We start from the raw sequence: 17,163 nt of genomic DNA on the forward strand, positions 1-17,163 counted from the left end.
CCATGTTTTACTGTATTTTGAAGAATGCTATTTGTACATTAAGGCAGAAAAAGTTTAGGTATAAGATTGTTTAAATCTTCAGCCTTTTAATGATCTGTGTATTTATGTGCACTGTGCAAAACGTCATTAAAAAAAGGTCATCATGGGTAAAAGTATACTTACATGATACTTTCCATAAAGATGAAAGCTGCAGCCATTCTAACGTTACTAAACCCTTGTGATTCAGGCTACAGATTAGGATACGAAACTACGATGTTAAGACTGTGGCGTCCCATAACTGAAACTGTTGCCTTGGTTACTTTACTATAGATTAAAGGACTAATGTCCAAATGTGTCTGGTGGAATACAGGGGCTAGATCCTGAATTTCAGTTTTTATTTTTCCTTCCTTTGCTCACTGATCTAGTCAATTTTACATTAATTCAGATGCCAAAAACGGATATTATTGAAGGAATAAAAATATTGAATGTATGACTTTCTAGAAATTTGACTAATAATTTCATTTTAATCACAACCTCACTGAGGAACACAAATTGTTTGCCAATCATGTTTTTTTAAAAATCCTTTGATTTCTACCTTCTGGTTTTATGCACCTGCCACACTCAAATGCACCAGACAAAATGCAGTGAACTGTAATGATCCCCAATTAATATACATGAAGTTATACATGTATTTTTCTGGTTGAAAGCCTTAACAGTACTTTAAAACTAGCCTAGTATGAAATCCACTAAAATCAGTACCAAAGAAAGCTTGACTTAAAAATTTATTTTCAAAAGCTCAGTCTTTTTCCCACAGAGTACAGATTTTTTTTCTGTAGGTTTATGATCAAAATAGGCAACATTCTAGCAATGTTCCCAAAAAAGTCAGCAAATACTTTAATAGAGAAAAATTGTAAGAATATGAATTACAATTTTGTTTCTGCTCCTACTTCGTGAACAACGTTAGGAAAATGGGAAGAGTAAAACAAGAACTATGTCATTCCTAAGCCACTTTCGAATCATGACATCTTGCCAGATGCAGGATACAGATAACAAAAGACATGCCTGAATGTCAAACAAATGACAAAAACTCAAGCAGACAGTGCAGCCATTTCCCCTCAAAATGGAGGGAGAAGATAATGCAGAAAATTTCTGGGTATTTATTAAATACAAATCAGTCAGACCTCCTTTCATCTTTAACTGAAGGTCGTAGCTGCAGTCTTCAACTGAATTTTGAAGAAAGTGAAGGGAAGTGAGAGAAGAAGAAAAAAACAAGCCATCATGTTGCTCTTTCTCCTTTCCTTATACTAGCTACATCAAGGAAAGTGCTATAAAGGCACTTTGACATCACTTCTCAGTTCTATTAGGCTGCAGCCAAAATAATGTTCTGCTTGAACAATGTAGACAGCTATTAAACACTAAAATGGCACAGGGGCATCGTAGCATCTACTTGTTTTCTACAGGAAAAGCTTCTGAATGTCATTTCCTGTGTTTCCCGCCTTTCTTTGCTGTCAGGGACAGATGTGAACCCTAAAGAGTGAAAGAAAAATTATCAAGCTTTCTGAAAACAGGGAGTATTGCATTAAATTAAATTGCATTCAATCCTTTTAAAAAGACCCAAGGCTTGTGCTATTTGGCTTATTAAATAATTCCAGACATCTCTAGGGTGATTTTTTTTTTGTAGACAATATGCTGAGTACCCTTTTTCTTTTAAATATATATCAGTCTGATCTTACAGCACTACACAAATTAATAAGTAGTTTTATAACAACTTCCACAAAATTAGGAAAGGACAGCTCAGGTTGCCATAATTACTGTACATCAAGCTTCACTTTTACATTAATGGCAGCCAATTCTGCCACAAAGCAGCGGAAGACATAAGGGACAGCAATTGTTTCAATGGTGCTACTTTGGTCACAAGAGGCGCAAACGTATTGTCGGGCACGCATGGTGGACCAGGATGGTGGAGCTTTCAAGAGAGGTGAGAGGAGACTACCGCAGTCAACACAAACATGGGCCACTGAACGATCTGAGCAATTGAAGAGACGGTCATGCAGCAAAAAGGACGTGCCGTGAGCCAACAGAGCATCCCGCTCCATCTCCCCAAAGCGGATGCCACCCTGAACGTTCCTTCCTCCAATGGGCTGGTTGGTGACTTTATCTCGGGCTCCTGTAGTCCTCACCTGAAATTTGTCAGAAACCATGTGCCTCAGGCGCTGATAATACACAAGACCAATGAAAATGTCTGCTTCAAGCTCTACTCCAGATACCCCACTGTACATTCTCTCTGTCCCATAGTAATTATAGCCAGCAGCCTTCAGCAGCTTGCCAAAGTATTCAACAGCGGAATTCTCTTCAGAAAATGTAAACGGGGTTGCGTCATGACAGAGTCCATGAAGCGAGGCAGATTTTCCTGCCATGCTCTCAATCAGCATGCCAATGGTCATTCTGGATGGAAAACCATGAGGGTTGAAGAGGATGTCCGGCACCATTCCACTTTCGGTAAAGGGCATGTCTTCAGCTGGCCACAATCGGCTTAAGATGCCTTTCTGTCCGTGACGGCTGGCAAATTTGTCCCCAATTGTTGGATTCCGGGGTATTCTGAAAGTGATGCATACACACTTGAATCTTCCAGTTCCAGTATCATTGCCGCACACCTTGATGTTATCCACAATACAAATTTCCTTATTCCTAGAAAAAAGGAAAGAGTTTAACCACTACCAGAAGAGTTCCTGCAGGGCATTTCTAACATATTTTGGGAAGAAATAAGTACTTGCATAAGGCAGAGACTAAACAGGTGAAGATAACCATGCTAATGCTATACATATAAAGACATGCCAGTGTATATCTCAATGTAGTAGCATTCTGAATCTTAACTGTAATTGTTTTCAGGTTGTTTTGCACACAGAACAAAGTATTTGTAGAAAAGGAAAATTATTTATGTCCTTAAAGTCTATAGTTTAATACCAGAGCATGGCTTTCAGAAGTCAAAAAATTATGGGTCCAAATGGACTTTCAGTTCAAAAGACTCATATCTCTTGAAAGTGGCTTCTCCTATGACTTGGCAAAGCTTCTGTCATCTGCTAACACAGATAAGATTGAGGTAGCTGGACACATCATCTAATATCGTGGATAACATTTGAAAATACAATTTCCAAAAAGTTATCTGGACTTTGGAGTCCAGGCACCAGGAAATGTGCCATAAATTTAAAAGTGCTGTCACTTAACTTCTCTTCCTTTTCATTGCATTTACAGTGGCATGATCATATCCAAGAGATTAACAGTCAAATATGTTGCCAGCTACACAAGCAACAGCTCCCTGTTTCTTACCTCAGAGTCAGACAATTCTCAATCAGATCTAGTCATGTTTTACCCACAAACACTTTGTTTCTACATGAATAAAATTAAAATACCAAAAGTACTTTTACCAAGCTGCTGAGGAATTTTAAAGATGGTTGAGAATTCAATACAGATTTACAAAGTGATAATGAAAACAGAAAAAAAAACTCCCTCCAAGGCAGAAAGCTGTTTTCATGAGGTAGACATGAGTTTTACTGTATATAATTACTTGTGACACGCAAAAAGAAGAAAAAGATTGTTTTCCCTTCTTCCCTTATAAATGTAAAAGTTGGGATCACCAAATAAGATTGACAAGTAGATTCTAAGGAACTGGACAAAATATTATTTTTCCTCTGCACATAGACTGCATAGCTAATTTATGGGTTTCCTTGATGCTTGTGGGAGAACGGCAATTCAGTTAGCCACAAATGGGGATTAAATTAATTCACTAATTTTATTGTTTACTAGTGGCATTCACAACTACATACCACCACAGAGGCAATACACCACTAAAATAGCCTGGTGGAGAGGAAGAGGAGGGGCCTTTTCCTATCAAACTTCTTCCATTATCTTCTTTTTGCACCAATAGTAAAAATCATATATAAGGAAGCAAGTCAAACAAGATCTTGCAGCTAGAGAAATTACGGAGAGGGAGAGGGAAAAAATGCTTGTAGAAAAAGTGTGGGAAATGAGAAACTGGCTTTCCTAAGGTCGCTTACTCAACATCTTTGGAAAAATGGGTGACAACTTGCACATCCCGGAGGGGGGACAGTTTCATAGCTCACACTTTTTCTTCTATAGGCAATATTTTTGAATTGTTTAGATAGGCAAGCTACCTGCTGGGGATCAATGGCTATTACTTTTGATAGTAACGTGACTGCCTCTGAATATCATCTGCTTGGAGACAAATAATTTATCTTGTACAGTTGCTTGACCACTGTAAGACTGCTGGACTAGATCAGCCAAGGATGTGATCCAACAGGGCCATGCTTATGTTATTATGCTACGGTACCCAAACAATTGAGAGACACCCATGTGATTTGCAAAAAGCATTTTCCAGTTTTCTATTGGAAACAATGCTGAAACACCAACAACCAGCGCTTACTTATGGTAGGTCACAAAGCTTTCCCCTGTGTTGAGATTCACATAGCTATAGTAAGGATCACCATATTGAAGTCTAGCTCCAATGTGGGGCAGGCCATCCAGGTCCAAATTCTGCACAGGTTTATCATGCCCAATCCCAAACACTAGATTGTCTTCTCCTTGCTTTACTTTTTCTGCAAGGTCAATGCGTTCTGTCTTGTAGATGCTGCCGTGTGCAAATCCTCTCTCCCAAGAAGACTTGCTCAGGATCTAAGGAGACACAAGTTCACACTGAGTTAAAGAAACAATGCCTTTGTAAGTGCAAATAATCTTGTTTCCCACATAATGGGAAACACAGTAATAGCTACTTTCAGATTTCCCCATTTTCTACAAAACCTAACCCACCTCCAAATGTGTTGGGTACTACTTACAGCACAGGAAGGGTACACAGCCTGTAGCACAACACACCAAAATTGCATCACTTTGGAGCTGCTCGTGTTTGGGGAAGGGCTGCTCAGATTTCAAAGTGCCTGAAATGGCTATCTCATCTTCAAAAGATATCCCAGGCCAACAAGACTTGAATGGTGACAGGCAGAACTTTTATGGTTTAGATCAAGCTTAAACAAAAAGTTAAGCTGAACATTTCCAAGTTAAATGAAAATTGTTGCTTTTGAAGTTTAAAACCACCTCTTAACCTGGGATATGTTATAGTGAACGTAGACTTTATTTAAACAAAGATGCTAATATATGCAACTCCTTTCAAGAAAATTCTTGTCAGGTGCTTTCTACAAAGAATAACTTTTCATTCCCACTTGACGAGGCAGAAATATTTTCACCACAGAGATTAAGACCATTTCAGGTAGTCCTTGACTTATGATCAGAACAGTGCAAAATTTCTGTTGCTACTGAGTTTTATCCCATTTTACAATCTTTCTGCCACAGTTGTTAACTGAATCACCACAGCTGTCAAGTTAATAACATGGTTGTTAAGTGAATCTGGCTTCCCCATTGACTTTGCTTGTCAGAAGGCTACAAAAGGTGATCACATGACCCCAGGACATTGCAACTGTCATAAATATGAGTCAGTTGCCAGTCATCTGAATTTTGATCACATGACCATGGGGATACTGCAATATGAAAAACGGACAAAAGTCACTTTTTCCAGTGCCATTATAATTTTGAATGGTCACTAAATGAACTGTTGTAAGCTGAGGACTACCTGTATTGGGAAAATCAAGTTTATCATATTTCATGTGATTTTTCACAGGTACAGAAAGAAAAAGAAAAGTACCCTGAAAATTCCCTCCTATCCACATCTGTTTTACTATGGCCTTACCATTGCATCTTCCATATCATAACCACTATAGGAGATCACAGCAACAACTGCATTTGTTCCGATGGGATACGAATCCATATTGTAATAATCATATATGGATGGACGAACTAACGGGCTTTGAGGAGTCTGAAGCCGATATAGTTTGTCATCAGATCGATACGGGAAGGTCAGAAGTGGAAAACCCATTGTCTGCTTACCTGGGAGCCACAGATGGGGATAGAAGAGGGAAGGGGAAGAAAAAAAAAACCACAGAATGATTATCTACAATTGGAAAATGTATTCAAAATAGATAGCAACTTTCATTGAGGGAATGGCCATAAATTGGTTGTAAATGTTTTCACTTAAAATGATAACAATCTACCATTAATAGGCAATTGGCTATGGAAAAAGATTCCCTCTGTTTCAGACCACAGAATTTTTGCAAATTGAAGAGCAGAATAGGAGTAAAGATACAAATTTCCTTTCCTTTCCTTTTTTTGTTCAGTGAGCAGTCCAAATTTCTCAGTTCAATTTCTTCTTTCTCTGCCACTGAACATTTAATCCCTTCTTCTCCTTTCTAAGAATATACTCAATGTAACTTCAGTGTTACAGTGAACAATGTAACATGTCCAATACGTAAAAATAAAATTAACATGGATTAACCTTCTTGTTTGCTTCATACTAACTCTACAGTCAGCACATGAGAGAAGCTCTACAAACATGACTACAACTCTGCCAGGCTGGTAATGTCTGGGTCCGAGTGTCTAGTGAAACTATGTTTCTAACTTTAAGGAGATTAAACAACAGATATAGTACACATACTGGGGATACACACATCCATACTAGTCCAAAATCTTATTTCCAAAATGGCAGAGCCAGAACAACCACTAGAACAAAAAAAGGACATGTATCTGCAATCAGGCATAAGAGTCCCTTGCTGTTCCTAGAGCAGCTTTCCCCAATTTTTCTGGGTTGGCAGCCCAGCACAGGGGAGGGGGAAGAGGGGATGGTTTTGTGTAAGAGGGAGGCACACGTGCATGTTAGCACTTCATTTGTGTGAGCGTCGGGTGCGCACGCCCAGTGCTTGAGCAAGTGGGGCTGTGAGTGCTGGAGCGCAGTGCTCACGTGAGTCAAACAGGCCACGGCCCGGTAGGTTGGGCACCCCTGTCCTAGAGAAAAAGGTTTCCAGAAAAATAGGTACGAAATCCAAGGGTAGAAGAGGTTCTCCATCTCTATCCTTTTGTTCTCTCCCTCAGTGAGAGAAATGGCTTCTCTGTTTCCCTTAAAGAGTGTATGTCTCAATTACCCAGTTATAATGTGACCCCCAGCCTAAGAATCCTCTCAGTCTGCAGTCCTGAGGTGTTCCTTGGTTTATAAAGCAGGAAGCCTATGCAATAGTGGCAGAATGAATGTGGCATCTCTGAAGACACAAGGTCAGCAGTGTCTCAGGGCAGCCCTGTTCTTGTTGCATCAGAGGAATGTCATCCAACAACTCTATTTAACTCTAATTAACCTATGTCCTTTTGGGGAATGCAGGTTGAAAGATCATCCCTCAGCCTCCAGTGAAGACTGGCTGAATAAATGTGTCACTGATATGAACAGGGTCCTCTGTGAAATATGCTCGGTCACCAGCATGTTGGCTCCTTGCCCAATCTAGCCCTTTGAGAAGCTGGAAGGGGGGGGGGACGGGGGAGAGAATGAAGTCTAGGGATCTCAGAGATAAGCAATGGCTACCAACTTGAAAAATGTAATTGGGAGCCTCCCAACTCAAAAAGTCTTGCTTTTAAATTATCTTAGATGACTGCCACGCAGCTCCCAACTTCCTCTTTTTAAGAAGGATGAGAAATCAGTTGGGCTGCAGTTACACGTACCTTGAACTTTAAGCTCTCTCCCATGTTATTAAACATCTATAAGAAAAGGACAGAAGTGTCTGTGGAAAAATAGCAGGCATTTTGTGGCATCAAAAGAACAGGTATGCCTGGATTCCTTTTGTGTAAGTTTTTTTTGTCATTTCTTGTTTTATACTATTTTTATTATATTTACAGTATGTTAATTATTGCATTTTATTACTTGTTATTTGGATATTAGCCACTAAGAGGCTCTGGAGCTGAGCAGATATAAATATTAATTAAATAAGGAAATAAATACATGTCAACATAATTTAATGGAAAAAAAAATCTCATCTTCCTTTTTGATAAATATAGTAAATATTATAAATGAAATTGGAAAGAGCAAAGGATCAAAGTACAAAGTAACTTTTATAAAAATGTGACATGCAACAAAATAATGTAGCATAAAATACTCTTATTTATAGTAATCAACTTCACTTTTTTCTAAATTTGCTATTTTATTCATGCTGCCAATAGTCTATCTCTTCCCCTCATTTCCTACCACTCAGCTCGTTCCTGTTTTTTTTCTGGAGTATTCCTTATTTGTGTTCTATTCCTTTTTTTTTGATACTATAGTTGTACAAAATATGGACATTCTTACAAACCTGTATATAACTCCTGTGCACAGATTTCTTGTTAGGAAATACTTAATTAGGCAAAGGGGGAGGCCTCAAGTGTGGATTTAGTTTTGAGTCCTTGTGCAGACACAAGTATGTCTAGAAGTTACTTCCCCCTTAAACTCCATAGAATCTTATCCATCTGTTCCCAGGCTTAGGCTGGCAGGCTGGGGAGTTTCTTGTGTAATAAGCAGAATAGAATAATACTGACATTGACATTCCCTAAACTCTGCTGAAGATGTTACTTAGCCTGGTAACAAAATGTTCGGAAACCAACCCACAATCTCAGAGAACAAACCTCCACCCTCAGAATAGAATAAAATAGCGAGCTTGAACCTGTCATGTGTAGATCTGGCTACTTCTGCCTGTCATTTCTTGATTACAAAGATGTATATTATGAAAATAATTGAACAATTCCTAGTTAAGAAGCAATAAATACATACCCATCTGACACTGGTACATGTTTCTTGGACTTTGGTTGTGATCAGAAAAAGGAATGAAACATGCCACCACACTTAGCATGCTATAGGGAAAAAGCTCCTGATGAGTGGTCAACCCAGGTTCAATTTCATCCTGGGACACTGCAATGTTCATGAATACCTAAGAGAAACCCAATTTCCATCACTTTCAAAAGCTATCAAATCCACTGAACTTCTTCCAGTCCCAGTTCTTGTTATTACAAGAATATTCATTCTGCAAAACTAATCCAATAAAACTTTAGCAGCCCACTGCAGAGAAATTCAGTCTTAATATGCAATATCCAGAAGGCCATTGTTTTCAATGCTCTTGATATTAGAATTTATAACAATGTTCATGATAATGGCATCATATCTCATCATGTATCTCCTAAAAGCATATCTGCCCAAGTTAAAATATCCAAAATTATAAAAGGCAGCAACCAGAATTAATGGCCTTAGATATGCCAATATTGCTTGGACAAAACTCAGAGGTCTTATTAATGATGCTGTTATCAACTGCAACTCTACAATTCTACAAATTGTTACAATTTGTTCTAAATTGCAAGAGAAACACTAGGAACTGCTCAGTATTATAGAATACATACTGACCCAGCTCCCCAGAGATTCAAGCGAGTGTACTTTTTCAGCCTAATGTTTTTTTTGGGGGGGGGGGCACAAGCAAAACATGTTTTATTCTTGGGCTAGTGGCATTTGAAAACATAGAAATCTGAGATTAAGTGAGCACAATGGTCTGTTATTTATTATCTAAAATGGATACTTGCTAATCTTAAGAAAAAGGTTTCAACTAAGCTATTACTGATCAAATATACCAGTGGTTAAAAATACACTTCCAGGATCTCCCAACACTCCCAAATAGTAGTCTACCCCCAAATAAGTATTTTTTAATATATATTTTTTAAAAAAACAAAGCTCACATCCCCAAATTTTTCAACAAATGTTTGAATGCTTTCAGGGACAAAAATACAAAAGCTTGCAACATTGATGGGGAAAAATGCAAGTGTAGAATTGTCAAGATCGTTAAGATTTGTCAGTCTTACACGATTTTGCCCACTTTTTATCCCATTTCATTTTGGTGCCCTCTATCAAGTTCTGAGAGACTGGCAAGGTCAGGAAACAAGAATCCCATAGATTTCAGGACAGATTTTCTGACAATGTAGAAGAATTCTGAAAATGTATCCAAGACATTCTCCAATACAACTTATACCTAGTGTAATTTAGGCAGATCTATTCTGCTTCTCTTTCTCACCCCCTCCCCCATTTTACCTCACATATGAGAGTTTCCAATAGTTGAAATATAATAAATTGGTCTTGGATTAGCTGATGCTTTATTACAAATATTAAAAGTGTTACCTGTTCCATTGTACCAATCCATTCTTCTTTCCCCAACACCAGGTTTTGTACAGGACGCATCATCCTACAAGCGGTAGTGAAAATAAAAAGTCCTGGGTAGAGACTGGGTTTCCCTGTCATCGGAATAAGAACCACTTCTGTCCAACCTGGAATTTTCTTTTCTTGCATTGCCTATTAACAAATATCAAAATGATTTATTTTTATATCCTTCAGTAGAAAGAAGAAATAGTATTTAAACTAATTCACAAAGTAGTAATAATAAGCCTTGTAAGATTTAAAGAGAATTCAAAGTGAGGAAGGAGAAACATAAAGTGACTTCAGCAAGAGCTATGACTTTTGAAGGAAGTAGAAATGCACCTGGAAAAATCATCTAATTCTGAATGACAATCATGGGTGCCAATCACCCAATCAATGAAATGACACAATTTTCCAAGAGTGGAAATGAGATATATATATATATATATATATATATATATATATATATATATATATATATATATATATATTGAAGTTAAGAAAAGAAGACTCACTTTGAAGTGCCTGAAAGTCTCCACAAGATCAGGAGCCTGATCCTTCTCTATCCAGCCCACCAGAGCTCCATCCAATGTAACTGGATAACATTCAGCATAAGGTTGGTTTGGTACACCATCAACTGGGGTAACACCTATGGAAATATTTTGTGGCCATGCTTATCATGTTATCATGAACAACTGTACAGAAACTTTTCAGACAGTTAGTGGAGTCCAATTTAACATCTTCTCACTAGTATTCTTGGACTACAACTCCCAAAATTCCCCAGCATAGGTAAAAGACACAGATGAGATTTGCTTTGATCAAGGACCTTTATTATGGATGGAAATATCTGGCAGACAATGGTAGAATATCTTTTTAGTGTAAAAGATTGGAAAATCTGAAAACCAGTTAAAGCCATCAAAACATGTTGCATTTGAACCTAATGTATCCAAAGCCCCAATTTAACTACAAACTAAACAAATTGGTGAAAATCTCATTATCTGCTTCATGTCCTCCTCTGGAAAATAATTAGTGTTTATTTCATAGATTAGGCTCAGAAAAATGAAATATTTTAAATCATGCTACTTGAGATAGTGTTCTTTCCCAAGCCAGTTCATCCATTTTTAGAGACTGGTTGATATAGTCCACTTACACAATTTCAAGGCTTTCTGAGATTCATCTGACGGTCAGATTACAATATGTAGAACATCTTGAGACCAAATCTTTAAAAAAAATCTTTTTTGATATTCTTCTTGCAAGTGAAAAATATTATTCCAGCACTATTTTAACTTAATTACCAATAGATAGTTAACTCCTGGAGGGTTTTTTTCTACTATGTTACTTTATACCTAATGCTATTTCTTAAAAGCATTTCTTATTTTCCTCAATATTCAGCCAAAAAGCTTCCAGAACGGCTTATAAATATAAATAGCAAGGCAAAATCTATCGTCAGGTTTACTATCTAAAAGGCATAATAAACACTATAAAAGGGAAAATGAGGATTCAAATACCAGTTCTTAAAAGTTATCAATTATATGTTATTAATAATGTAGGTATTAGCATCTTTGTCAGGAGGGAATGGAGAAGAAATTGATTAAATAAAAATAGATCATTGGATTGCTACAAGTTTAAGGTTCTTTTGTGATAACAAATAGTCAAATATTTAAAATTAAAAAAAGGCAGGCCTCTGATAAATACCATCAGGGATCAGTAAACACAAGTTTGAGGTTGTAGGATAATGTATGAAAAATCCTTTGTGCTTTTAGTCTACCTAGTTCTGTGTGGCTGCCCTTATTGGGTGGGATTTTTTTTAAAAAAATAGGGATGGATGAATGTGTCTTCATCCTCAGTTAAGTTTTTTCTCATTCCAGTTTCATTTTGGCTTGCTTCCACATACTTTTAATGTTTTAAAATTTGCACAATAATTGGTGGGCATTTCTTCAACTATAACCCTTTATCTATATTCTCTCTAAATTTATAGTGTATTTTTTTTTTCAACACAAAGCATGTCAAGTGCAAATTGTGCACATTTTTGTGTAACCTTTGCCATTAACTTAAATCACACACTGCATTACAACATTGTTGAAAAGCATCCAGTTTGGTGCAATTCCATTCCATTTTGAGGAATATGAATTATGTAAGTTCACATAAAAAGATGTTATCAAATGGATTTCTCTCCCGCCTTTATTTTCAACTACATAGGCAGAGATAATCTGCTTGTAAATAGAGATAGCCCTCACCTTATAATCATTCATTTAGCACCATTTAAAGTTACAACAGCACTGAAAAGAGTGAGTTATGACCGATCCTCACACTTCTAACTGTTGCAGCACATTCACATGATCAAAGTTCAGGTGCTTGGCAACTGGCATGTATATACATTGATTGCCGCATGTCAGGGTCAGGTGACTGCCCCCTGCGACCTTCACAACTAGTTGTTGATAAGCAAAGTCAATGGGGGAAGCCAAATTTGCTTAAGAATCGGGGCAGAAATGATCATAAAACCAGGCGTGACTCACTTCACAACTGCCCTGCTTAGTGACAAAAATTGTGGTCGTAAGTCGAAGACTACCAGTAGGCTTCTACAAATCCTTCAGAATAACTGCTGCAGAATGCATGCAAGTGCATCTGATATACTTTTTTCTGAATTGTTACTGGACTTGTGCCAGATTCACACGGCTACTTTGGCTGCTCCTGGCTTGCCTATTCTATGATCTAAAGGATGGTTTTAGAATAGTGTTAAGATGCAGTGGTACTTTATGAAGGAAGACTGACCATTGGAGTATTGCTGTTGATCTGAGGATTTGGATACATCTTCCAGGGAATTTTAAGATACTTCAAATCCAGTGAAAAGACCTCTGATTTTTTTAAATGGTTGTACAGATGCAGAAATTATACCTCTGCAAAAGTGATCTTCTTGGTATTAATTTGGCTTCCCATAAAAGCATTTTCTGACCATTTCAAATGATCAACACTCACCTAAAGAGCAAAGCAACGGTAGCAGAGATACAGTGTGGAATGTCTGGGTTACGATCTCACAGGGGGCTGTCATGTGGTTCATCAAGCCACAAGGCTCGCCATCTGGCGTGTGGACAGGACAAAGGAAGCCCCAGGACTCTGGCAACAGCTTGCGCACTGTTGTGGTTCTCATCTTCATGAAAGCAGCTCCTCTGTGCACGCAGCGGAAGTGGGAGAGGTAGCGGAAGAAGTTCAGCTTGTCTGCTATCACACATAGACCTGACACTTGCAGCATGCCCAAACCTTGGAAAGTCATAAGGGGGAGGGGGAGAAATAGAAATCTGATCTTCTCCAATTGTTTTTAGAGCAATTGTTTGTGAACAGCAGCAGTTTGGTGCTATTATTAGGGACAGAGTTTGCCAAACACTCAGCTCTAGCTACATTTGTATTTCTCAGTGAGATGCGTGACAACTGTTAGAACTTCAGATTTTAGATAGGGAATATACTTTTAGGATTTAAGAGATCAGAAAAGAACAAGAAGTCTTGCAGGCATTGCATGGATTCTCTGATCTCCTTTTTGGATGCAGTTTTTTTAACCCTGTGTTGCTGATTGGTTGCAGAAATGCAATTTCGTTAGTGGCTTAGCTGAAAAGAGATGACCCCAAAAATATAGTCTCACAAAGAGAAAAAAATTGCACTTTGGAATACAACAAACAAAACTCAAATATATAAGTTTATTATATGGGTTTTAGTTTGTATACGCCATCCTAAGAAAATTTAGCATTCAACATTCAAATCATCAAAATTTGGGAACAAAATGTTATTTTTTAATCAAATTTTTACACCACTCATCTCACTTTCTAAATAATTCTGGGTGGTTTAAAAGCAAAAAAACTTTACAATTTACATACAAATCCATATAAAAATAAATTTAAAGAGTTGTGATATATCATGCACATACAGATCTGAATGGTTTTTTTTAATTCTTATTTTGAATTATCTGAATTGGTTTTTCTAGATGTTTTTAGAGTGAGAAAAGCTAGCCAACATGGAAATCTCATCACAAAAAACTACCCACTTACAATGCTTTAGAACAGGGGTGTCAAACTGCCAGCCTACAGGCCGGACATGTCACATGGAAGCCGCTCCAGTGCCGGCAATGGCAAAACTGCCCTGATATATTGCGCGACGTCACATGACGTCACGAGTTTGACATGTCTGCTCTTCATACCATGCTGGCTGCAGTTACTCATGGGAAGAACCAGGCACACTATCTCTGTGCCATTAAGCCATATTAAGATTTAGTGGCACATATGAAGAAGCTGACTAGGTTTTGCTTATGATCTGCCCAAAAATACCTATAGAGAACTTGCTAAAAGATTCACAAAGACCCAAGGAATATATGTACTTCATACAGGAAGCCAAAATTGCTTTCTTCAGGAAATTGCAACTTTTCCTGGTAGTGCACAGAAGCCATGCACCTTCTTAACTGAAACAAGTATTTTCCTGGGATTATGCAGCTACTTTGTGGTTTCTAAGAGTAAACACCTACTTAATGGCATATAACCAATCAATACAAAACCAGGAAAATATGGTCTTTTAAGAAGACACCAGTAAGTGTGGATATGTGCAATATATCCCTAATACATTATCGGGTAAGATCTAGCAGTATGTCTGCTGAGCTGGAAATTTTTGACAATTTTGCAATTTGTATCACTGGTTCAAATGGAGAAATGAAATTAAAAATTCAGTATAGCTCTTTTATGAACTATGATTGCTATTAGATTCAAACAGGAGAGATCCAGCACAGTATACATTACACAAAAAAGTCATTATTTTTTGAAAATGCTTTTTCATAAAAATCTGGACTTGAATAGCACATCTAACATTATTCAATAATTCATTTAAATATTTCAAGGCCCTTTAGGAGTATAAGGTTGTACCAATTTAGTCAGAAACAAAGCCAGATGCATAATTAAATTGCAGACAATCCTACCTGACTTTGAGCGCAGGTTACCAGTTGCCAGGAGATATTCAAGCATCCGGGTGAGATCTACTCCCATGCCAAGAATCTTTATCATGTTTTCTGAAGTAATTGTTATATTTGACTTCTGAGCTTTCTTATCTAATGCTAGTTTAACTGAGTGTAGCCAAGTTTCCATCTTCTCCTGAAAGAAGGATGAAAGTATGATAGAGGGGCTTTAAAACAAACACCTTCTATGTTACCATATGAAGTATATCCAAGTAAATGGTAATTTCAGTAAGTTTGATTTATAGACATTTAAGACTAGACTGTAAAAGGTGTTAGGTAAATTAAGAAAATGTTAAATAGTCTATTAATAGTAATTTAGTCACTGTATTTTAAATGGAGGGTCAACACATACTTTGAACCCAAACAGCCATTTGTAAGATTCTGAAACTCAACTTTCTTGGATGCTCAACTTCGTCAGATGATGCCCTTTTTGTCACTAGCTTCTGGCAATTTACTCCATGACTTAATGCTATAGACAAAACATCATTGGGATTTGCCACAAGGCAAGGATGGAGTTGGAACAATGTAATACAAAGCCATGAATTCATCACACCTCTTGATCACAGCTCCTTATATAAAAAGGAAAGGTTTCAGCTTTCAGAAAGAATCTATATGTTGACAGCTTCTAGACTTGATCCAACCAATGTTAAGGAAAATGTAGATGGTGACATATGTCATATCGTTTTAAAGAAATGTGGTGCCCATTTGAAACAAAGTCGCTGAAATATTAGGAACTCTCCTGCTGTTTTACAAATCAGAAGTATCTATACTAGTGAAAAAAATCCTTGAGTCATCCAATATAAATGCCATTCCTGCAACACTGCAATCAGTGTCTCTGATTTTGATATTTAGCCTCCTTGTGAATTCAGATTGTTTGCAGGAGTAATATGGACTTTCCTCTGTAAAAATGAGAAATACGCAGGAGAGCCATCCAAAATTAGCACAAACATAGACTGACAGATGAAGAATCTATGAAAATAGTCAAATAACCAGGCTCCCTCTTTGTGCTATTGTTTATTTATTTATTTATGAGACTTATGTACTGCTTTAAGTGCAAGCACTCTCTAAGCGGTGTACACGAGTAAGCAATGTATATATATATTTACATTGCCCCCAACAATCTGGGTCCTCATTTTACCTACCTTGGAAGGATGGAAGGCTGAGTCAACCTTGAGCCTGTGAGATTTGAACCATTGACCTGCTGAACACAGTCAGCTAAAGTGGCCTGCAGTACTGCACTCTAACTGCTGCGCCCCCTCGGCATAAGAGGTATAAGAGGCCACTATTCTTACTGAAGACTGATCCAATTTGTAACCATTTTATCCAAGGAAACTAAGCATGCTCATATTTTATTAAGCCTAGGTAGAGACTGAAGATACAACACTGGAATCAGAAAAAGGGTATTTCCATGTGTCTCACCACAACAGATATTGGGTAATTATTACATGGAAAACAATGGCTGGAATCATACATGAAACCCTAAACCAGGAGTGCCAACCTGCAGCTACCCAACATTCCATTTATAGACCAAGATTATATATTCAAATTGACAAGAATTTTAGTAGCATGATTTTCAGATTTTAAGGACAGGAATGGGAGTGATTTATTCCCCGAAGGCCTCCCACTCCCATTCCAAACTCTATACTACTCAAAATTTGATAATCAAGAGGCTCAGAAGTTTCAGCCATGCCCCTGAGACTGTCACCTTACCAGATGGCATGCAACTCTTCAAAAGATCAAAAGGCTAATTCCTGACCTATGGTAAATAATAGTTTACAAATGAAAATGGTAGTTCAGGCAGATAATCCTAAAATCACATTATGGCTGAACACATTATATGAATCCAGCACTGGAAGTCTGTCTGTACACAGTGTGAACATGTGTGCATAACCATGTTGGGAGGGAAAAGAAGGGAAGAGGGGACAAATGTAAAAGCATTACCTTTAAAAACATGAGGTAAAGTTGTCCTGGGGTCAACACTTCTTGATTCATTAAGCTGTCAGGATTGTCCTCCATGCAACCCTCTTTGGCTAAAGTAAAAAGCTTTCGCGTCATGAGACAAAGCAAGTAGAATTTCTCAGCTTTCGTTTTCAAATGTATGCAGATGCACTGG

The 17,163-nt window shown here is 37.6% G+C and overlaps 1 protein-coding gene across 1 annotated transcript in view; it reads right to left on the bottom strand.

The window, feature by feature from the left end:
- Positions 1 to 747: 747 nt before the first annotated feature.
- POLR1B (RNA polymerase I subunit B) overlaps positions 748 to 17,163 on the bottom strand; it is a 28,148-nt gene continuing 11,732 nt past the window's right edge. Inside the window, exons 7-15 of the mRNA XM_039324519.1 lie at positions 16,992 to 17,163; positions 15,015 to 15,186; positions 13,040 to 13,321; positions 10,579 to 10,712; positions 10,049 to 10,219; positions 8,663 to 8,819; positions 5,735 to 5,931; positions 4,421 to 4,668; positions 748 to 2,667 (exon numbers count right to left, since the gene is read on the bottom strand). Coding sequence (XP_039180453.1) covers positions 1,788 to 2,667; positions 4,421 to 4,668; positions 5,735 to 5,931; positions 8,663 to 8,819; positions 10,049 to 10,219; positions 10,579 to 10,712; positions 13,040 to 13,321; positions 15,015 to 15,186; positions 16,992 to 17,163 — 2,413 coding nt within the window. The 3' untranslated portion in view covers positions 748 to 1,787. The remainder of the gene's footprint in view (positions 2,668 to 4,420; positions 4,669 to 5,734; positions 5,932 to 8,662; positions 8,820 to 10,048; positions 10,220 to 10,578; positions 10,713 to 13,039; positions 13,322 to 15,014; positions 15,187 to 16,991) is intronic.

The sequence above is a fragment of the Crotalus tigris genome, unplaced genomic scaffold, assembly GCF_016545835.1.
Source record: "Crotalus tigris isolate CLP2741 ecotype Arizona unplaced genomic scaffold, ASM1654583v1 scf7180000024302.2721777, whole genome shotgun sequence".
Taxonomy (NCBI): Eukaryota; Metazoa; Chordata; class Lepidosauria; order Squamata; family Viperidae; genus Crotalus; species Crotalus tigris.